Source organism: Prunus persica, chromosome G8, assembly GCF_000346465.2.
Source record: "Prunus persica cultivar Lovell chromosome G8, Prunus_persica_NCBIv2, whole genome shotgun sequence".
In the NCBI taxonomy this organism is placed as follows: Eukaryota; Viridiplantae; Streptophyta; class Magnoliopsida; order Rosales; family Rosaceae; genus Prunus; species Prunus persica.
The window spans coordinates 17885940-17909311 of record NC_034016.1 but is presented as its reverse complement, the minus strand read 5'-3'; the positions used below and the strand labels follow the sequence as shown (position 1 = coordinate 17909311).

General features: G+C 37.6%; 5 protein-coding genes across 5 annotated transcripts; all 5 read left to right on the top strand.

Moving 5' to 3' along the window:
• On the top strand, positions 42-2856 carry LOC18768964 (SEC1 family transport protein SLY1). Its single transcript, XM_007201349.2, has 2 exons — positions 42-252; positions 623-2856. Exons 1-2 carry the CDS (start codon positions 222-224, stop codon positions 2455-2457), a joined length of 1866 nt encoding a protein of 621 aa, XP_007201411.1. The 5' UTR covers positions 42-221; the 3' UTR covers positions 2458-2856.
• On the top strand, positions 3782-6920 carry LOC18767236 (isocitrate dehydrogenase [NAD] regulatory subunit 1, mitochondrial). The gene is made up of 4 exons (XM_007199845.2): positions 3782-4523; positions 4619-4858; positions 6024-6102; positions 6390-6920. The coding sequence occupies exons 1-4, from the start codon at positions 3996-3998 to the stop codon at positions 6662-6664; spliced, it is 1122 nt and encodes a 373-aa protein (XP_007199907.1). The 5' UTR covers positions 3782-3995; the 3' UTR covers positions 6665-6920.
• On the top strand, positions 8957-11589 carry LOC18767622 (cytochrome P450 87A3). Its single transcript, XM_020569609.1, has 9 exons — positions 8957-9227; positions 9377-9707; positions 9816-9965; positions 10058-10306; positions 10392-10481; positions 10575-10653; positions 10742-10848; positions 10948-11075; positions 11202-11589. The coding sequence occupies exons 1-9, from the start codon at positions 9025-9027 to the stop codon at positions 11293-11295; spliced, it is 1431 nt and encodes a 476-aa protein (XP_020425198.1). The 5' UTR covers positions 8957-9024; the 3' UTR covers positions 11296-11589.
• LOC18767224 (cytochrome P450 87A3) lies at positions 15261-17762 on the top strand. Its single transcript, XM_020569716.1, has 9 exons — positions 15261-15497; positions 15578-15899; positions 16006-16155; positions 16255-16503; positions 16592-16681; positions 16782-16860; positions 16949-17055; positions 17178-17305; positions 17392-17762. Exons 1-9 carry the CDS (start codon positions 15295-15297, stop codon positions 17483-17485), a joined length of 1422 nt encoding a protein of 473 aa, XP_020425305.1. The 5' UTR covers positions 15261-15294; the 3' UTR covers positions 17486-17762.
• On the top strand, positions 20416-22964 carry LOC18766759 (probable flavin-containing monooxygenase 1). The gene is made up of 5 exons (XM_020569686.1): positions 20416-21144; positions 21242-21479; positions 21618-21793; positions 21893-22254; positions 22440-22964. Exons 1-5 carry the CDS (start codon positions 20707-20709, stop codon positions 22810-22812), a joined length of 1587 nt encoding a protein of 528 aa, XP_020425275.1. The 5' UTR covers positions 20416-20706; the 3' UTR covers positions 22813-22964.

Sequence of the window (23372 nt, the reverse complement as noted above, 5' to 3'; positions counted from 1 at the left end):
AACTTTATGGTTTATATGTCGTGGTGCTTTCCTATTGGACAGAGTAGACTACTTCATGTGGAACCTGCCGTAGAGGAACGACTTTTCTTTGACATCACAGGGCTCAAGTTTAACCCGCAAATTTGCAGACCTCTTCGGAAATCATAAAACTTCAAATCGAACCAAAATTGCTAGTGAGTCTGTGAGTCTTTGCTACGCGGAAGGATATATATTTCACGGCCATGGCTCTCAATCTGCGGCAAAGGCAAACAGGTAAATTGCTCTCTTGGTCATTTAGTTGCTCTAGATCTCTGTTTCAACCAAACCAAGGATGTAAAAATGAAAATACTGTGGAATTAATCGAGAGCCCATTTAGCTAATAGAGAAAACCCAGGTAAATTTATAGTGGAATTACCATTGGAGTTGATTAAATTTGCTTACTTTGTTGTGGGTTTTTGTTATTGAATTTGATCTGTGATTTTAGTTTGAGGGCTGTTTTTTTCTGCTTATAAAAAGAGGAATTGAAATGTCATATGCTAAACGAAATTTTATTTGATTCGTCTGATTGGGTTTGCATATATTCGATTTAGTTTTCTGAATTTTTAGTAAAGTATTGAATTTGGTCTCTGATTTTTGGGTTCAGAATGTATTACCCGTATGTTGAATCTGAACCAACCCGTTAATGCAACTGGTATGGCCAACGAAGAGGTGTACAAGATCTTGATCTATGATAAGTTTTGCCAAAACATACTCTCCCCATTGATCCATGTTAAGGACCTTCGTAAGCATGGTGTGACCCTTTACTTCCTCATTGACAAGGACCGCAAGCCCGTTCACGATGTTCCCGCTGTGTACTTTGTCCAACCCAGCCATTCCAACATTCAGAGGATCATTGCTGACACCTCCAGCTCGCTCTATGATAGCTTCCATCTTAATTTCTCGTCCTTGATTCCCCGTCCACTGCTTGAGGATCTGGCATCTGGGACTTTGAATTCAGATTCAATTCATCGGATTTCGAAGGTGCATGATCAGTATTTGGAGTTTGTGACACTGGAAGATAATTTGTTCTCATTGGCACAGAAGTCCAGTTATGTTCAATTGAATGATCCCTCTGCAGGGGACCGTGAAATTGAGGAGATTATTGACAAGATAGTTGGTGGGTTGTTCTGCGTTTTGGCTACCCTTGCTGTTGTCCCAATTATCAGGTGTCCTCGTGGTGGACCGGCCGAGATGGTAGCATCAGCATTGGATCAGAGACTGCGTGACCACTTGTTGTCAAAGAACAATTTGTTTACGGAAGGTGGAAACTTTGTGAGCTCTTTCCAGCGCCCGATACTGTGTATATTTGATCGTAATTTTGAGTTATCTGTGGGAATACAGCATGATTTTAGGTACCGACCATTAGTGCATGATGTTCTTGGATTGAAGCTTAATAGGTTGAGTGTTCAAGGTGAAAAGGGCGGGATGAAGTCATTTGAGTTAGATAGCTCAGATCCATTTTGGGTAGCAAATGGATCTTTAGAATTTCCTGAAGTAGCAGTGGAGATTGAGACCCAATTGAATAAGTATAAGAGGGATGTTGATGAGGTCAATAGAAGGACTGGCGGGACTGATGGAACTGAGTTTGATGGGACAGACATGATTGGGAACACAAAACATTTGATGAGTGCAGTGAACTCATTGCCAGAGTTGACCGCGCGGAAGCAGGTGATTGATAAGCACACCAACATTGCAACTGTGTTGTTGAGTGAGATCAAAGAGAGGCTGCTTGATTCTTTTGCCAAAAAGGAGTACGACATGATGGTTAGAGGGGGCATTGATCGAAGTGAACTTTTGGGTGTGCTTAGAGGGAAAGGGAGTAAGATGGATAAGCTGCGGTTTTCTATCATGTATCTTATTTCTTCAGAAAGCATTAATCAGGCAGAAGTGGAATCAGTGGAAGCAGCCCTCAGGGAGTCTGAGGTCGATACCCGTGCATTTCAGTATGTGAAGAAGATCAAGGCATTGAATGTCTCATTAGCATCAGCCAATTCTGCTAGCAGAAGCAACATAGTCGACTGGGCAGAGAAACTATATGGGCAATCGATAAGCGCCGTGACAGCAGGTGTGAAAAATCTGTTATCCAATGATAGACAGCTAGCATTAACAAGAACAGTGGAGGCCTTGATGGAGGGGAAGCCAAATCCAGAAATTGATTCTTACCTTGTGTTTGATCCTCGTGCCCCGAAGTCAAGCTCAGGAATGAGTAGCAGCCATTTGAAAGGACCTTTTAAGGAAGCTATTGTCTTCATGATTGGTGGTGGTAATTATGTGGAATACGGAAGCCTGCAAGAGCTTGTACAACGTCAACAGTCTGTCAAACATGTTATCTATGGAACAACAGAATTACTCACAGGAGAGGAGTTTGTGGAGCAGCTTGCATTATTGGGGCAGAAAATGGGATTGGGTGGTGCTCCTCCTGCTGCTTCAACTCAGTGATACTTAAATCCTGCAATTCAGTGGTTATTTACTCATGAACGAGGACAATTATGGGAAGTTAAGAAACCATGTGCAAGACTGTATAAATTTGTTGCATGTTTTTGGTTAAGTGATATAAGGACAGGTATTCTGTGGTTCCCTTTCTTTCTAAGGCCTGTATGGTGTTTTCAGATGAGATTACATCGACTTTCTCACAGAATCAGAAGTTCTTTAGCAATCACGTAACTTTTGTATTTCATTGATCTGTAAGTGTTATGGTTGGAAAAAAGCTTACTAGTCTGACCTTTTATTGATGTACCTGAAATTCGAAAGCTGAAGTTTGAAGTACAATATATTACTCTCTTCAATAGATTGATTTGATTGTTAACGAGATGTGAATTAATATTGGATTATGTTTGCAATTTTTGTGCTTGTTTATGTGGGAAATTAGGTGGAATTATTGCAAACAAAGTTGTGTAACTAACTTTGTTTTCAGCCGCTCTACTTCAACTCCTCCATGTGAACTCGTGAGTTCATTAGAAAATTGTTTATATAATTCCTTAGGAGAGATTATTTGATTAGAGAATTAGTTAAACAAGTGTGTTACTTAATTTTTAAAAGGTTTCGTAAATTTTCGTAATAATGTTATGTCCAGTTTAATTGCCAAAATTGAGTTTTTTCTTTTCATTTAGTTGCGCACACAGTTTGTTCCCCACAGAGAGGAAACAAAAAAACAAAAAAAACGATTTGCACAGAGGAAACAACGATCAAAACTAAGAAAGCAATAAAAGATTGTAAAGTCTGCTTATCCCACCACACGAACTTTGATTCTGCAATTTGTTTTGTCACTGCTACCGCAGTAACTTTTGTAACTAACCATGTTTATAAGAATTTAGAATGTAATTACTTTCAAGAAATGTGCTTCAAACTCAATGGGCATCCTAATTGGTGACAAGACAGAGCTGGACATACTGCACTGACCGACACCGTTCTGCCAGCCGGTGGCCCTCCGGCAGGCGCCACTGGGAATGGCCTCCTCTGTTGTACAGAACAATGTATCATGATGAGGCAACACAAATTATAAACATGAATATGAGCAAATGCATCAAGTTTTAAGTAGGCAATTCTCGAACTAACGCAAATGTCATAAAGCTACACATAATCTGAAGTTCTGAAGACATTAAAGGCATCAGTTGAGAGCTGCAGAACAACTTACCAACAGCTCCAGCCATGAAATGTGCCCAATGATCCCCAAGGCTTGACTCAGGTAGAAGAAATGAATATTTTTAATTATTTAAAATTTTAAGATATACCCTCAAAAAAAGGAGCTATGTATTATTAATCAGTGCAATTGACAACTAGACCAAAAGGTCCACCCAAAAATGCAAACTAGAACGTGACTTTATTGCAAAAAAGTCCTCTAATTTACTAACATTTTCCTATTCCCTCCATCAGTCAACCACCAGCTCAACTTCAACTCCTCTGCTAAAACTCTGCCCTCCCCAAACCCGACGACGCCCCCCTCCCTCCAGAAAACCCAGAACCCTAACCCTAACCCGATGGCTCGGCGGACCCTCCCGATCCTCAAAAACCTCACCCACCGCCCCACGCCCGGACCCTTCCTTCCCAAACCCGACCCGAACACAAGATCCGTCACCTACATGCCCCGACCAGGCGACGGAGCCCCGCGGCCCGTCACCCTGATCCCCGGTGACGGCATAGGCCCGCTCGTCACCAACGCCGTCGAGCAAGTCATGGAGGCGATGCACGCTCCGGTGTACTTTGAGCGGTACGACGTCCACGGCGATCTGAAGCGGGTGCCGACGGAGGTGATCGAGTCGATCCGGAAGAACAAGGTCTGCCTGAAAGGCGGCTTAAAGACTCCAGTCGGCGGGGGTGTGAGCTCGCTCAACGTCCAGCTGAGGAAAGAGCTCGACTTGTACGCTTCCTTGGTCAACTGCTTCAACCTCCCCGGTCTCCCTACCCGCCACGAGAACGTGGACATTGTCGTAATTAGAGAGAACACCGAGGGCGAATACTCGGGGCTCGAGCACGAGGTCGTCCCCGGCGTCGTTGAGAGCCTCAAGGTATGATAACCTGTCAAAAATCAAATCTTTACTCTTGAATTTTTGTGGGTTTGTGTTTTTGGGAAAAATTGGGATTTGATTTTGAATTTGGTTAGGTGATCACGAAGTTTTGCTCAGAGCGAATTGCCAAGTATGCGTTTGAGTATGCGTATCTGAACAACAGAAAGAAGGTGACTGCTGTGCACAAAGCCAACATTATGAAGCTGGCAGATGGGTTGTTCTTAGAGTCTTGTAGAGAGATTGCTACCAAGTACCCAAGTATCAAGTACAATGAGATTATTGTGGACAATTGCTGCATGCAACTTGTTTCGAAGCCCGAGCAATTTGACGTTATGGTATGTGGCTTCATTTCAAATCTTCCCATTTGTTTTACAATTTGAATAAGTTTGGATGAAATTTCGTTGCTTTTTGCACTTGGTCTGACGTGGGTTTGTAGGAGTTGGTTTAGCAGAGATGTGTTCGCCTAGTGAGTCGGAGTTTGTTTAGCAACAAACTCTGTCCTTTCTCTTGTATTTGAGAGCTTAGTGTTAATGGTAAGAAGTGAGTATAAAAATAAAATTAAAAAACTATTTAAATAGACTTGCTGTCAAGAGGGGGCGCTACCCTCCAAGTAGTTATCATCTATCATCCTGTTACATCTTGAACTTGGGTCAAGGAACATAAAATTATTTGACTTTAGGCAAAATTCAGGTTTCATGGAGTGATGCCCTTTTTTTTTGGTCGTAGGAGTGATGCCTTTTTGTGCTTGAACTTGGAATTCCTGCACAGTACTTGTTTGACATAAAGTTGACTGCTGTGACTGGATGAATTTTTGATAAGTTTGTGACTAATGGGGTAATATGAAATAAATTTTCTTTGAATATTAATGGTATTTGTCTTTCTGTTTTCATTGGTTGTTGAAATGATGCCAATGGAAAAAAGTACGGCCTTTCTATTTCTTAAGAAGCTCCAGCTCTGAACAAGTTCGTTTAAGTGGAATCAAACTGTAATACTCCAACAATCTGTTCTGCTACCTTCTTTTCTATTGTGCAATTTCAGTTTCTGTTTTAACTAGGATCAAAATCTTGTTCCTCTTCCTTGTGTCATGGGTTTGCATCATGTGTGTATCATAAACTCCCTTTGATTCATGACGAAGGTATTTTGTTATTATTTGTTTATTTAGAATCTCATTTTCTTTTCCTTATGGAGGGGGAAGGGTGGGCTTGAGTATTTACCCCTGCTATGCAGGAGTATTGTGCATGGGATTTCTTTTCCTTTTTTTTCGTATAAGGAAAAAAAAAACTGAATCTTGGGCCAAACCCTGAGCTTCTGATGTGTCATGCTTGTTCTTCATTTTAGCCAATAGACCTGTCTGTGTTGCCCAGCTAAAACATAGGTATCTGGCTTTTGAAATTTGAAATACATGCATGCCTTTCTGCTTTTTTTCGAATTTACCTGTTAGTTAATACTTGATACTTTCTTTTCCCATTCCATTGACAGAGGTGGTTTCATATCTTGCAGGTCACTCCTAATCTTTATGGAAACCTAGTGGCAAATACGGCAGCTGGTATTGCTGGAGGCACTGGGGTCATGCCAGGAGGTAGACATCATTATTAATTAGTCTAATTTATGAGAATAAATTGCCAGTCATTTTTGTAATAGTTTTAGTTGCGAGTTGAATTCTTGTTTTTATCATGGTAATATAGTGGCAAGTTGTGCTTTGTTACTATCATCACGATGTATTTACTTCGTCTCTCCATAGTAAGAATGATGTATTACATGAAAGAAAGATCATTTGCTTTAAGGACTGATCACTGCGTTTACTCTATCTGGTTCTTGTAGTTTCTCTCTTTTAACCGTGCCTCATTAGTTGTTCGGTGACTACAGGAAATGTGGGTGCTGATCATGCTGTTTTTGAGCAAGGTGCTTCAGCAGGAAATGTCGGAAACGAAAAATTATGGGAGCAAAAGAAGGCCAACCCAGTGGCTTTGCTACTGTCATCAGCTATGATGTTGAGGCATCTCCAGTTTCCTTCATTTGCTGATCGACTTGAAACAGCCGTGAAACGTGTGATCTCAGAAGGCAAGTACCGGACGAAAGATCTCGGCGGAGTCAGCACCACTCAAGAGGTTGTTGATGCGGTTATTGCTAATCTGGACTGATTGACCGGGAACACGTCTGTTGTGTTTATTTTGGTTATACTTCATACTATTGTTTACCAGCGTTCTCACATGGTTTCTTCTCCATCATTGGTAGGTTATCCTACATCTGTCAAAATGCAATATTATTATTATTTTTTTTATCCTTTTTCGGGAATAAGCCGAATTGATCCATATACTGATTCAGTAATAAATGTTCTCCCACTGCTCAAAGTTTTCAATTTGATGAAAAGCATCTCCTGTTCCTTCCCACGAGAAATTGTACCTCATTTCTACTCAAATTTGTCTGGCTTTTGTTAATGTGGCCTGTAATGTTGTTTAAGCAAAGACAAGACAAAACTCACTTGTAACTAGTTAACACTAGCTTTCATTTAGGATTCTGGACTGAACCGAGATTATTATTTTGGATCAGATTATATTATTAGAATACTGGCCAATGGAGTCTAGTTCAGTTGAAAAGGGTCTTGACTTGCACACCAGAGGTCTCAGATTTAAACTCTTATGACATCTTGCCTGTGTGTGTTATCCTGTATTTATATATTTTGATATTGGGTTATGTTGCTATAGTTGGACGTGGGCCTGGGCCCAGCCTTACTTCAAGTTCAATCCCAATATTTGCGAAATGATACAAGGATGATCAATTTTTCTTTTCGATCACATGTAAGGATGAGATTTAATATTAACACCTGCTGATGAAACTATATTAATCTACCATGAAATGAATGTTATCTATTGTAACCAACAGGGTTTAAGTCCAAGAGATCGGGGCTGTTGCTGTTGTTTATCTATAAGTTTAGGTTGATGTTTTCTTGCACTCAATTATTTTTTGAATTCGACATGTAATTACAAAAATAATTGTATTCAATTTTGACTTTTTATGTATTTCTTTAACTTAAAAAAGAAAAATAATTGGACAAGTATATCTGTGTATGTAACAAAATGTCCTGTCGTGAGTTCAGTCCAGCAAGAAACGTGGACAAATGGGGAAAATAATTTTAACCAGCAAAGAAATTTCAACAGGATCAGTCTAACCTTCCAAAGTTGTTTGGATTTCATGGCTTAAAAACTGTATCAATTGCATAAACACCAAAGTGGGTTGTTGATTTCATCTCCTGGACACTAGTCAGCCACTAAAATTTATGGAAATTTATGGGTTCTCGTAGTTGCTTTCACTTGGAATTAAATAAAAATTCTATAGTGAGACTCTATCTCTTAACTGTTGAATCAAATTGATTTAGATTTGATCTTTTGATGTTCAAACTTTGAAATATTGTCAGCCGCGAAGTGCTCCCATCGATTAGTATATCAGTTTTCCAGAGTTGTCATGTTGAGGTCATACGTAAATCTTGGGAGATCAAATACAATATTGCTCAGGCCATGAGAAGTCTTAGAATGGGGGCAGCCCAAATTTGACTGAAATATTACAATATTTTGTATTATTATCATCGTCAATCTGATGCTCCTCACTGGCATCTTATATTTTAAACCTCAACGATGCTCTCGAAACACAATCTTCCATTATTAAGAATTTTCTTAATATTTGACACCAGAAAGGACAATATTCCTAATTAGTATAAGTTTTTTTTATTTATTATTTAGCATTAATTTAAAATGAAGCATGCACCATCTCCACTCCAACTATGCTTGTTCTTTATTAAATAAAAAAAACCTTTCGCTTTGTTGTGGAGTCTGAGATCCAAATTTCAGGGAACCTTGTGTACTATTTAATATTGGACAAGACTGTATTTGATATTTCAGGCAAGCTTAGCTTTTATCACCCATTCTATTGACGGATTCTTCAAATAATTTTATTTGAAAGACACTCTTCAGAATCCCTACGAATAGTCAAACATACCAGCAATCATTGATTATACTATGATTTTTGGTTAAAAAAAGCTTACACAAATTGGTGAAAGCTACATCTGTTTTGACCTGATCAACGATAGGCTTTGGCTCGTTTCGATATGTTTTTATAAAGATTAAAAGCGCTTTCAGATAACCAAAAACACTTTCATATAGCTCAGGTTCCCTGAACTTCCTACAAGCCTAAACCTAGAAGTTATTCCTGAGTGAGGACTGAGGGCCATAACAAGGACTGAGGGTGCTTGTTTTCTCATTCAACCAGATGAGCAAAAGTCAGAGACGGTGGCTTTTACTTTTAATATAAGTCATGTCATGTGTGCCCTCTCATTAGAACGTTTCATTTTAAATGTTTAATGTGCAAGAAAAGTCAGATATATTTTGGAATAATCTTGTAATTTCTCCTATTTTCTTTTGTCAGGCCAATATTTCCACATGATATATATATATAGTCTGGTCATATAGATTGCTAGTTGCCACTCTTTCTCTGATCTGAAACAAAAATGTGGACTCTGGTTGGGTTGAGTTTAGTAGGTTTACTAGTCATATATTTTACTCACTGGATTATCAAATGGAGGAACCCAAAATGCAATGGGGTTCTGCCTCCAGGTTCAATGGGGTTGCCTTTCATTGGAGAGACTCTCAATTTGATCATTCCCAGCTACTCACTTGATCTTCACCCCTTCATTAAGAAGAGACTTCAAAGGTAAAACTCTGCTCACTCAAACTCAACTAAGAACATATTGCTTTGTTTATTATATTTCAATCAATCTAATGATTTTTAAAAAAAATGGAGTTTGATATACCAAGTTACCTGCCTAGTTCAGTCAAGATGTTCTTTTCTTTGGCTTGCAGATATGGACCAATATTTCGGACTAGTTTGGCGGGTAGACAGGTTGTAGTCACAGCTGATCCTGAGTTCAATAACTACTTATTTCAGCAAGAAGGGAGGATGGTGGAACTGTGGTACTTGGACACGTTTTCGAAGATCTTCGTCCATGAAGGTGAATCTAAGACGAACGCAGTTGGTATGGTTCACAAGTATGTAAGGAGCATTTTCTTGAATCACTTTGGTGCTGAGAGGCTTAAGGAGAAGCTGCTCCCTCAAATAGAAGAATTCGTCAACAAAAGTCTGTGTGCCTGGTCAAGTAAGGCCTCTGTTGAAGTGAAGCATGCAGGCTCAGTTGTAAATTTCAACCCCACTTAAATCTTAATCACTTATTTTCTTTTTCAGTACTGCTTTTTTCTGCTGCTGTTCTTGTCATACTTAATATAACTTCTCTCGCCATTGCAGATGGTTTTTAATTTTAGCGCGAAGCAGATGATCAGTTATGATGCAGAAAAATCATCTGATGACCTGAGTGAGAAATATACTAAAATCATAGACGGTCTTATGTCCTTTCCCTTGAACATCCCTGGCACAGCCTACTATAATTGTTTGAAGGTGATATTCAAATTGGCATATTATAACTAGCAACAAGTTTGTCTCCTTCGAATGAGATTTTACAAAAATTTAATGTCTTGGAATTCATTCAGCACCAAAAGAACGTAACAACCATGTTGAGGGATATGCTAAAGGAGAGACAGATTTCACCTGAGACGCGGAGAGGAGATTTCCTTGATCAAATCAGCATTGACATGGAAAAGGAGAAATTTTTGTCAGAGGATTTTTCAGTTCAGCTGGTATTTGGGGGCTTGTTTGCCACCTTTGAGTCTATTTCTGCAGTATTAGCATTAGCTTTCAGTTTACTGGCAGAGCATCCTTCAGTTGTAGAAGAGTTGACGGTACGTAGACAAAGTTTGAGCTTCAATTTCATTTTCATAACTCCTCTGTTTAAGACCCTAATGATCAATTATCTTTTATGGTCAGGCTGAGCATGAGGCAATTCTCAAAAACAGGGAAAATCTAAATTCCTCACTCACATGGGACGAATATAAATCGATGACTTTTACTCTTCAGGTTAGTTCCCAATTCTCCACAAGCATTTCCTTCTTCCTTGCACAACAGCTTTGAAAAAGACTTATAATTTGCTGGACTTCTGAAAACATATAGGTTATCAATGAAATTCTTAGGCTGGGAAATGTTGCACCTGGCTTATTACGTAGAGCTTTGAAAGATATTCCTGTAAAGGGTAAGTCCTCAATTACAAATAGCGTAGGCCTTTTGTTTCTAACAGCAAGTTGATTCTTACTAAAATGTTTCCAGTAAATGCTTTGCAGGATTTACAATTCCAGAAGGCTGGACCATTATGGTTGTCACCTCTGCACTTCAGTTAAGTCCCAACACATTCGAGGATCCCCTCGAGTTCAATCCATGGCGTTGGAAGGTTCGTGTCTCGGGGACGGACTGAGTGTCGTTGTCGTTTGTCAAATGACTTCAATTTTTAGCAGCTAATTTTACTTTATATTTATTTGATGAAATTTAGGACCTTGACTCATATGCTGTGTCCAAGAACTTCATGCCTTTTGGTGGAGGAATGAGGCAATGTGCAGGGGCAGAATATAGTAGGGTTTTCTTGGCCACCTTTCTCCATGTCTTGGTCACCAAATATAGGTACATTTTTTTTCTCTCACCGCAAGTTACGAATCTACTGTGTGTTTTACAAGGTTTTTATCAGAGCTAAGTCATCTTTGTCCAAAAAACAAAAAGCTAAGTCATCTATTGAATCTCTGTTCATAGGTGGACAACAATCAAAGCGGCACGCATTGCTCGAAACCCTATTTTAGGATTTGGGGATGGAATTCACATAAAGTTCGAGGAGAAGAAAACCTGAGATGAATATTTTTTCTCTCATAAATTGATCGAACACTTAGGTGCTACCTATATATATAATCAAATTGAGTGTTTCATGTTATTAACAACAAAAACATACACATGCTGCAAGGGGGTATAGCTCAAGTGGTGAAGAGCATTTACTCCTACATTCGTCTTAGGTTTCAAATCCTCCTACCCAATGGTGAACATAGGAATTTTTATAGGGGTGGGGTAAATTTGTTTTTTTTTGTTTTTGTTGTTGTTGTTGTTGTTGTTGTGATATCTATTATAATAGTGGTTATGTTTTTTCCAATGGTTATGGTTAACCATCATCATATAAGCCAAGCTTTAGGAAGGAAAAGTAACTTAAAAGAACCAGAAATTCAAAAAAGAACACAGAAGAATCTCAGAGAAATTGAAAAGTTCATAAATTTAGTGAAGGTTTCGTGCCTAAATTCAGAACAGAGCTTCAAAAAGTAGAAATTGAAAGAAATATATGAGAAATTATAGAAGTATCAAGATGAGCTCTAATACCATCATAACAATATGGATTGAGCAGAAGAAAGATTATAGCATAAAAAGAATTACAGAAAAAAACCCTAAACACAATAAAGGTTTTCATGAAAAAAAAAAAACAATTTATAAGAAAACAATGAATTGCAACAGACAAAATGGAGCAGGATAAAGAGGAAATTATCATTTACCTTTATAATTAACAATCCATTATATTACTTTTATGGAGTGCGTGGGCCTTATTTTGGAGAAATTATAGAATAGTACGGATCTACCACGTCAGCGTATGATACTCCTATTTAAATTTTAACATGTGTTCATTTTTGAAAAGAAATTAATTACTTTATTACAGTTGGACTTACTTAACTTTTATCTTTTAAAATAAAATTAGAAAAGTCTTTAAAAAGAAAATTAAAGAACTTTCCAACCCTCCGTCTCCAACTCAAACATGCACCACCCCTCTCCCTTGCTCTTCCTGTCAAATTCCTAGGGTGACGTCTGTAGCACCTTTCAGAGTATGCTTCAACTCAATCCACATCGGCTGTGCCTTCCATTGATTTTGTGTTGCAAAGTGAGTGTACTAGAGAGTGTGTTTGTAGCAAATTCAATGGTGCAAGTGAACAAAGATGTGTTGTGTTTGGGATTTGTGGATGTTGGGCTGTGCCCAAGTAACCCAAGGTGCTGCCATTGTGATCAGAGCGCATCAATTGGAGAACAATCTTCTTCAATTTGATTTGGCTAATAAAAGACTTGGGTTCAAAATCGGATTCTAAGGTGAATTGTCTGTTGAGCATCCGATTTTGAAGAGGAAGAGCAAGGAGAGGGGTGGCACAGGTTGGCGGTAATGGGGTGTTCAGGTTGGGGACAAAGGGTTGTTGGAAAATTCTTTCTTTCTTTCTTTTTTATTTTTCTAATTTTATTTTAAAAGATAAAGGTTAAGTAAGTCCAGCTGTAATAAAGTAATTAATTTCTTTCAAAAATAGACACATATCGAAATTTGAATGGGAGTATGATACGCTGACGTGATACATCCGTACTATTCTGCTCTATTTTGTCTTTGAATGGGCGTATCATACGCTGAAATTTTCATTCAAGGTCTTTTTAAAAGAGTAAGAAGTGAAATTTTCAGAGATTACCCATCTTCTTTAGCTTCAAGGGTGTCTCCAGAGATAAAATGGTAGAGTTTGACTAGATTTTGTTTATGGGTTTTGAGTCATTTGACAATAGAAGTCCTTTAGATTCATTAACTATGAAGACAGTGAAGGTTGGGGTAGGTGGCGAGAGAGAAGGGAAGACATGTGGTATTGCAGATAACAGGCATAGCGTAGGGAAGAAGACGATGCACAGGGAAAATGGTGGGGAGGGGTTTGAGTGATTAAAGTTGAAGGGTAAAGTTGGAAGCCAAAGTCCAGTTGTAAAAATAAATAAAATATATTTTACAACTGGACTTTGGTGATATAGTATCACTTTATAATTTCTCGATTGGGAGGCCATATGGGGCACTTATCAACAACATTTATTATATTAAAAAGTATTTATCTTTATTATAAAAATGCATCAAACGGGTTCTAAAGTTACATCACATGAATTCCAATCAATCTAACAACTGGGATTATACGAGGGTGGGCTTTTGTCTACATAGAGGTGTAAGCTAATATTTGATTCACCTAGTTTGGGCTTGGACTATTTAGCCTAAGTTGTATATTCTAAAAACTCAACACTAGGCTGGAGCCCACTCCAACCCACACTTAGATCCACCTGTGCTCCTACTCTTACGATTGGCTATATCAAAAAATTAAAAAAAAACCATACACATTACTTTGTGTATTACCTATTGGCATCTGAGGTTTTTATTTTTGAAGAGGTTGGCTTCTTAAGTTTTATTTTTATTTTTATAAATGTGTTAACAAAATCAGTTAATAAAAAGAAAAAGTTTTTGGAAAATTGAAGAACCCCAATCGACCAGTTTGGCATTATTGTGCTGTGAAAATAATCGCTGTCAGATTTGCTATGAGAGAAAGTTGTTTGGTGTTTGGTAAATTTTTTGTTAAAAGTGTTATTGGTACTAATTCCCGCATAATGAAAAAATGATTCCCGCATGATCATTAAACCTAGCGCCTCTTCGAAACTGATTCATGCCTAATCAGAAAATGAAAGCACATCATTAGCTGATTTCCCTTATAGCTTTCTCTCACAGTAACTTTTTAACAATAACTGATTTTTTCATAGTTTACCAAACGGATTAGGCTTTTCAAAAATTTTAAAAATCACGTTTCACCTCAAATAAGCAATACCAAACGGGCACTTAAAAGTTTGAAATGGACTAAATCATAATTTCATTTTAACAAACAGCGTTGGGAACATGTGGCATTCATGTAATTTTTGTGATCCTTAATGTGAAGAAATTTTGGGCCTTATGTTTGCTTGAAAAAATGGGGACCAATTTAAAATAAACAGCTAGAGTCTCCTACATATTAAATAGAATTTTAATTTGAATGCCCCAGCTAAGTTTTAATGTACCTAAGTATGATTTTTAATACACCAAAATAGATTTTTTTGGCCGGATGTTAGTTAAATTGGCCTAGACATTTTGTGTGCTCCCAAATGGTCCTGGATTCAAGTCTGAAATACTCATGTGTATGAGTTTCCCTCCTCCATTCCCCTTCCTAACTTTGACCAAAAAATAAAATAAAAATTTAGTGTGCCTACGTAAATAGAATTTTGAATGCACTGAAATTTTAATACATTTGGACCTAAAATCAACCACCAACTAATGGCGGCGCCACCTAATGCTTAAATACGGTTACCCATAGAGAAGACAACTTAAGCACAAAAAAAAGGCTCATACATACGTAGACAAATTTCAAGCATCGATTTAGTGAGTAGAAACTCCTAATTAACAATGATAATGGTATTTCTTGAGCAATAAAATTGTCCGAATTTTCATTTTAAAAAAAATAAAAAATGTATTTCATATTGAGCTAGAATGCAAGAAGGCTACCCCTCCCATAACCTAACTAAACATGAGGTTCTGCCAAACTTATAATAGACTTACAAAATAAATCAGTGTTGATGAGTTGATTCTGTGGAGTGATTTACGTTTATACGCCGTGGTCCCGTTGATTGAGGAGCAAGATTAAAAAATTTGATGTACGTATATGGAACTCTAGAATACTTATCTAGATTATGGAATTCTAGAAACCTAACTTAAAAGACCTAAATTGTGTTTCAATGCCCCTAACTAAGTTTTAATGCTGCTACCAACTACGTGACCAAAAAAAAGAGTAGAAACTTACTGCAACTAGATAGATTTTAACGTCAAGATACAAGCTTTTTAGGGTTAGGTAAGTAGATTTTGCATGCACAGAGACTTTAATGCATTTTTTGACCTAACACCATCAGCACCATCTCCAGTGATGGCCTGGCCTCTTTCGCAATGAGATATAGATCTATAAAGGGAGGGGAGGTGAATCAATAAGACTACAATTCTTTCTCTGATCTGAAAATGTGGGCTGCTGTTGGATTGAGTTTAGTAGTTTTGCTAGTGACATACATTACTCACTGGATTACACAATGGAGAAATCCAAAATGCAATGGGGTTCTCCCTCCGGGTTCTATGGGCTGGCCTCTCGTTGGAGAGACTCTCAATGCGATGTCTCCGAGCTATTCCATTGATCTTCATCCTTTCTTTAAGAAGAGACTTCAAAAGTAAATAAACTCTATGCCTACTCAATTTACCATAACAAATTCCAGTTTATTTCTCGCTTCAATTCTTCTCTGCCTTGCAGATATGGCCCGATATTTCGGACTAGTTTGGCTGGTAAACCAATTGTAGTCTCAGCCGATCCCAAATTCAATAGTTACCTATTTCAACAAGAAGGCAAGCTAGTTGAACTGTGGTACATGGACTCATTTACCAAGATCTTCAAGGTTTCTGAAGAGATAAAGGTAGCCGTCGTTCACAAGTACATAAGGAGCGTTGCACTGAATCACTTGGGCGCTGAGACGCTTAAGGAAAAGTTGCTCCCTCTAATAGAAAAAACGGTCGTCAAAACTCTTGCCTCCTGGTCAAGTCAGGCATCTGTTGAAGTTAAACATGCTACCTCAGTGGTAAAAATTTCAACCCAATTACTTTTAATCACTTATCTATTAGTTATTATGATCCACTGCGCTTATTGTTTATACTAATTAAAATTACATTTTCTCGCCGTCGCAGATGCTCTTGAATTTTGGTGCCAAGCATTTGATTGGTTATGATGCTGAAACATCATCTGATAACCTCAGTGACAAATTTTCTAAAATCTTGAGCACTTTTTTGTCAATTCCCTTGAATGTTCCTGGTACAGCATACCATAACTGTTTAAAGGTAGTATTCAAAATGGTTTGCTTATCAAAACATGCAAAATTTGTTTCAATTATTCAATCAGATACCATAAAGATATTTAAAGCTTTGGTACCTATTCAGGACCGCGAGAAGATAACAACAATGCTGAGGGATATGCTGAAGAAGAGACGCACGTCACCGGACACACATCGAGGAGATTTCCTTGACCAAATCAGCAGCGACATGGACAAGGAGAAGTTCTTGTCCGAGGATTTTGTTGTTTATGCCTTATTTGGGGCCTTGTTTGCTGGCTTTCATCCTATTTCAGCAATAATGTCATTAGCTTTCAGTTTACTTGCAGAGCATCCTGCAGCTTTAGAAGAGTTGACTGTAAGTACACTAAGTTTAGGCATCAATTTAACATGTTCTTTAATTTTCTACCTAAGTCACAAATAATCAATTATCTTTTATCGTCAAGGCTGAGAATGAGGCACTTCTCAAAAACAGAGAAAATCCAAATTCCTCACTCACATGGGACGAATATAAATCGATGACTTTCACTCGTCAGGTAAATAGTTCTACAAAGTACACAAGCTCAACATGTTGTTCCTACTCACACAATACTATGGAAAAAGTCTTATTAACTTGCTGGTCTTTGGAAAACATAGGTTGTCAATGAAACTCTTAGACTGGGAAATGTTGCACCTGCATTGTTCCGCAGAGTTTTGAAAGATATCCCAGTAAACGGTACGTCCTTGGTTACAAATAGCTTAGGCCTTTAGTTTCTAACTGCAAATGTTTTTTTCACTAAAATGTTGAAGTACATGCTTTGCAGGATTTACAATTCCAGCAGGTTGGACGATTATGGTTCTCACCTCTGCACTTCAACTAAGTCCCAACACATTCACGGATCCCCTCGAGTTCAATCCGTGGCGTTGGAAGGTGCGTTTTAGTGGGGTGGAAGAGAGGGGTTTGGTGTTGTAACTTGAGAGTAATATTGCCATTTTTCCAAAATAAGCTAATTTTGTTTATACACACATGTGTAAATATTTTATGGAAATTAGGACCTTGACTCCCTTGTTGTATCGAAGAACTTCATGCCGTTTGGTCGAGGATCGAGACAATGCGCAGGGGCAGAGTATAGTAGGGTGTTCTTGGCCACCTTTCTCCATGTCTTGGTCACCAAATATAGGTACGTACATTTCACCATTCTCCTCTTATTTTTTTGTCTCATTTTCTCACTACAAGGTTTTTGAATTTTAACTTTTTTGTTCATAGCTGGAAAAAGATCAAAGCGGGACGCATTACTCGAAAGCATGTGTTAGGATTTGGGTCAAGCATTCACATTAAGCTCACGGAGAAGAAAAACTGAGATACTTTTCAAATTCTGTTTATGGGAAATGATCGAGCACTTGTCTAGATGTTCCTATAATTAAAAATAACGTGCAATTCAGTTATGAATTAGGCCAAATACAGGAATATCTATATAATTAAGTTGGAATAATTGAGGGTTGTGCACTAAAAAGGCCTCCCAGCTATCAAATATTCACTACATGAGTTGTTCCATCTGGTTGTTTGGGGATTCAGCCTCCTTGTTTCTTTTGATTTAATAAATAACAAATTTTAAGTTTACCTTTTTTAACTGCCAATGCATACTAAGGAATTCACAATATGAAAGTATTAATAAAACTCATAAAATTTGTAAATTTTATGAATAAAAATACCTTGGATTGGACCAATATATTTTGTTCATATTCATTGGTTTGAATACGAGTATTTACTCCAGAGGTCCTAGGTTTGATTTCTCTCTTCTTTAACAAAGATGGAAGATCTCTCAGTCCAATGCTCTACAAATGATGAAAAATCTCTCAACCAACAAACAAATCGATGAGATGAAGTTCAAATGAAGGGTGTGTTTTCCGATACCATGAAGAAAATTGAGATTCCACCCCAAAACCAATTGGCAATAGGGGGGGATCCTCAACTTCCTTCATGATATTAGAGTCAGGTGAGTCCATGTGTGAAAGCCTAACGGTCACACGTGCTCCACGTCACTTAATATGTGTTGTCTACGTAATAGGCTTGAAAATTCATCATACGTGCAGGAGCGTATGAGAATGTGAAGATAAAAAGTCTCACATTGGAAAGTTGAAAATAGAAAGTCTCATATAATAAATGGCTCCACTCATAATAAAGTCGAGGCCTTTTGTATAAAACCCCACACCTGCTAAACAAGTGGTTAAATTGGGGACAATATCGATGTTGCTAGTGGTGGGCCAAGAGTTCGTTTCTCTGAAATCTTAACATGGTATCAAAGCGGGCCGGTTGACTTGGCCCAATTTAATCCAAATCAAACAAAACTCCAAATTAAAATAATATAAAATATATATATAAGTGACCGATGTGAAATTGGTTGCACGTATGGCCTACTAAAAAGTGATCCCACGTAAGATTCCACGTCAGAAACTTAACACATTTCTTTACCCTCTTATTTTATCTCATTTGGATCTGGAGTTACAAAAATTGTGTCTGCAATTCTTGACAGATCTTAACCAACCATCATTTGAATTTCTGTTAATAGGTGGACAACGATCAAAGGGGCACTCATTGTTCGAAGTCCCATGTTAGGATTTGGGGATGGCATTCACATCAATTTTGAAGATAAGAAAAACTGAGATTATTTTTTCTTCATCTTGTTCAGATGTTATTCTTGAATATGCGTACTCGAACCCAGCCTCCTCGAGCCATTCGTTGAAGGCCCACGAACAGTTGTGAAATATACAGTAAATTAAGCTGGCAACTAAAAGTTAGAATTTAACTTAATGGATAATCTGTTGGGCATTAGAGAAATTGACTTAATGGGCAAGCCCCATTGTACAAAAAGGACCAAGATTAACAGTAGCTCTGGGATTTTAAAAACAGGCTTTCCCCACTTTTCAACACCACTCTGTCCGGAGATAAGTTCTCATATTGAGACCGTGTGTAATTCTGGCAGGCAAAATTAAATTCTATCGGGCCGTCCATTTTGACCGAATCCATTACTATTTTTGGTATTATCATGATTCTTTGAATATCAGCCCTAAAAAATCTACAGCAAATCTGGTGAGCCTGTCTGCCACGTTATGTTTTTCCAAATCTGAATGGCGGACACGAACCATCAACATCATCATCATCATCATCATCATTTTCTTAGTATTTGACCCCAAAAAGGATAATATTTCTTAATTAGTTTAAGTTTTTTTTAGAGAATACCAATATAAGCATGTACAGCATAGTCAACAACATATGCCAAATTGTTTTTTTGCAAGGCCAGATATGTAAAGCAAAGTACAATCTCATCCGAATCTTTTCAGGTGACATAAAAACATCTTTTAATTGCAAATTGAATGAAGAAAGTTGATCAAAGTAGTGTACTTGTTTCTTACATTCGAGTTAGTTTTTTCTCTTCGTATATTATATAATTTTAAAAATTGGTTGATTGATCAAAAAAAATTTCATAGTCAAATCTAATGATGGGTTTGAAAAATCGAACATACCAAAGGTTAATTAAGCAGCCATCTTTCCATTTTTAATTCCAGCTAACCTTTTTGAAGTTTTGGACTAGGACAAGACCTAATATTCATCTCGTGCATATCAAATTATATGTCCCATCTTGTTTTGTTGTTCTTTGGGGTTTACCTCCCTTTTCAATTGAAAAAAAAGAAAATTTATGTCGCATCATAATAAATCTCAAGTCGAAAGACTTATATGATTTGATGAGAATAAAAAAAAGTAAGCACAGAAATACGTGCGTGAATAGTTGGATCTATTAAAAACTTTTGGATATGATTTTTTCTTTTTGGTAGCACATCGTGTGTATATTTATAGTTGTTTTCTTTCGAGTTTTAATAATATCGTTCTGAATTTCGAACTTCTATATTTTGTATTTAAACCATTTTATTAATTTATCTGTTTAAATTATAACACATCAACAACTTAAGTATTAAATTCTTCTTTTTTTCATAAAAATAAGTGTTTAAAGTTAACAAGTCTTTTATTATTTAAATAAAAAATAAAATAAAAATCCACGAAAATTACCCATAACGTTCCAAGTACATGAAAAAGTGTTATATGGAAGATCAATATGGAATATCCTTTGAATAAACATGACTCATCGCCCCTTCTCAATATAATCAATTTACCAAAAAAGTATATCCCTACATTCAACAATTTGGAGAACCAGTTTGATTTGTATTTTGCTTTTGCATTGACACCTACTTATTTCATGGTTGTAGGGGTAGATCTGTGATAGAGACAATACAAAGAGAAATGGTGGCTTGGTGGCCTGGGTGGCAGGGATAAGGGTGGGAATGGTGGCTTATGCACTCCCTTGATATAATACACATTGAAGATGTTAGATCAAGTTCCAAGGAAGTTTTTATTTATTTATTTATATTTATCCGAATCCTATCTGAAATCTGTAGGAAACTCATAGAGATATCCGAAAAAGGATATATGATATATTATTGAATATAACATGTAATTGTATGCTTATATTTACATAAGCATACAAAGACCGATCATAGCAGCAGCAAACACACTTCTTAGATCAGAATGGGAAAGAAAGTGGCCATTATAGGAGCTGGAACTAGTGGCCTTCTTGCCTGCAAGTACACACTTTCAAAGGGCTTTCAGCCAATTGTGTTTGAATCTGCAAGCACCATTGGAGGAGTTTGGACCAAAACTATTGAGACCACCAAGCTCCAAACTCCTAGAGAAGCTTACCGATTCTCAGATTTCCCATGGCCATCTTCTGTGACAGAGGACTTTCCTAACCAACGTCAGGTTTTGGATTACATCCAATCATATGCTCACCATTTTGACTTGCTCAAGCATATCAAATTCAACACCAAAGTTTGTGGGATTGAGTATGAAGGCTCCTCTGAGGATGAGATGCAAGCTTGGAGCTTGTGGGGTGGCTCTGGAGAGGCCTTCAGCTCCAAAGGGAAATGGAAATTTGTAGTAGAAGACAAACAAAGCCTTTCAACCGAGGTACAAGTATAATATATACAATCGAGTTTATATTTTATTATGTTAAGTTGTTAGACTATCAATATTTAAGTCATGCTGATCGAGGATGGATAAACAGATCCACGTGGTGGACTTTGTGATCCTCTGCATCGGACGATTCAGTGATGTCCCAAACATTCCTGAATTCCCTTCCAACAAAGGACCAGAAGTATTTGATGGAGAGGTTATACACTCTATGGATTATGCTGCCATGGATTACGAAAGCGCTCGCAGATTCGTGAGAGGAAAGCAAGTAACAGTTGTTGGGTTTCAGAAATCTGCATTGGACATTGCAATGGAGTGTTCAAACACAAATGGTAAATTGAGTTGTTAGTCTGCTAGAGAAAATTTGAACAACGTGGCATCTGCACAAAAATACTTTGATCAGTCTTATTCATAGTAGTTTGTATTACCTTTCATCTTTTTCTTTTCTTAATTGATTAGTTGGTTTGCAGGGCTTGAACATCCATGCACAGTCTTATACAAGACTGAACATTGGAATGTCCCTGATTATCTTCCATGGGGTGTGCCCCTGGCATACCTATACCTTAATCGATTCTCGGAGCTTTTGGTTCATAAGCCTGGAGAAGGCATCCTACTCAGTCTCCTGGCAACAATTCTTTCACCTCTGGTAAACTTTTTTTTTTCTTTTTTAATTATCTATGAACTTGATCATAATCAATTCCAAAAAGCTGATGTTTATTAGTAATTTTTTTTTATCATTAAACAGAGATGGGCATTTTCAAAATTTGTGGAAAGTTATATAACTAAGAAGCTTGGTTTAGCCAAGTATGGAATGGTACCTAAGCATAGTTTCCTCCAAGCAATCAGTTCTTGTCTGATCTCAACAGTGCCTGAGAAGTTCTATGACCATGTCCAAGAAGGAAGCATCATACTGAAAAAGTCTCCCAGCAGCTTCAGCTTTTGCCGAGAAGGCATTTTGGTTGAAGGAGAAAGCTCCCCTGTGAAGACAGATTTGATCATATTGGCTACGGGTTATAGGGGTGATAAAAAGCTCAAAGACATCTTTGTGTCTCCCACCTTTCAGGACTACATAGCCGGATCACCTAATGCAACATTACCCCTCTACAGGTAAGCTCTGGTCTATGTAACACATTTGCTGATAACATCCGGTTAACGAATCCATTTCGGTCACATCTAGGTCTTAGTTGTGTGAGATATGTGATTATTAAATATGGTACGTATAATTTTGTTTGGTAATTTTATTAAATATGGCATTTAATTGTGGTAGCTCAATATGACTTTGTTCAAATCAGGGAATGTATACATGGACGAATTCCACAACTAGCTGTAATTGGATTCTCCGAGAGTGTTTCCAACTTGTACACATCTGAGATGAGATGCAGATGGCTAGCAGAGCTTCTTGGAGGCACATTTAAGCTACCAAGCATCAAGGAGATGGAGAAAGATGTCGAAAAATGGGATGAATACGCCAAGCGATATTCGGGCAAATACTACCGGAGATCATGTATCGGTGCCCTACATATATGGTACAATGATCAATTGTGCAAGGACATGGGATGGAACCCGAAAAGAAAGAAGGGGCTCTTAGCTGAATTGTTTGAGCCTTATGGCCCAACGGATTATGTTTCCCTTAAAATGGGTAGCAGTGACATAAAAGATGACTGATTCAGTTTTCCATTTCTTTGTCCAAAGTTCCAGAGGTTAAGAGTAATTCTTTTTGTGTGTTTGTTGTCGTTGTATTTTACTGCTGGGTGATCCAGCTTGTACTGAGTTCTTGATTGCTGCTTGTTTCATTTTCCCAATGAGGGGGAAAAAAACAATATGATAACAAAAATGGAATAAAAAATAAATAAACGAATTTTCTTGTACATAAAAAAATAAGTATGAAAAAAAGGCCCAAGTGTTGAAAGGGAACAAAAAAGGACAATTATCAGTAGAAGCTGAATCACCTCTCCTAATGTGTTTGAAACTTGAGTATCATTCCCATTTCCCAAAATAACTTCAATTCTTAGTAGCATCAATTGTGCGCATGTAACGCTATCACAAACACTGATCTGTGTGGCCTACCAGAAAGCCTTCAATCATGAACGATTTGGCTCGCGTCACGCGTTCATGCACGACTCACTCCCACTACCATGATTCGTAACAGAATATTTTTGGCTTTGGACAAATTGACCGAAGGGGCTGGCCTCATTGTGTTTGAATTTGGACATAAATGGATCAGA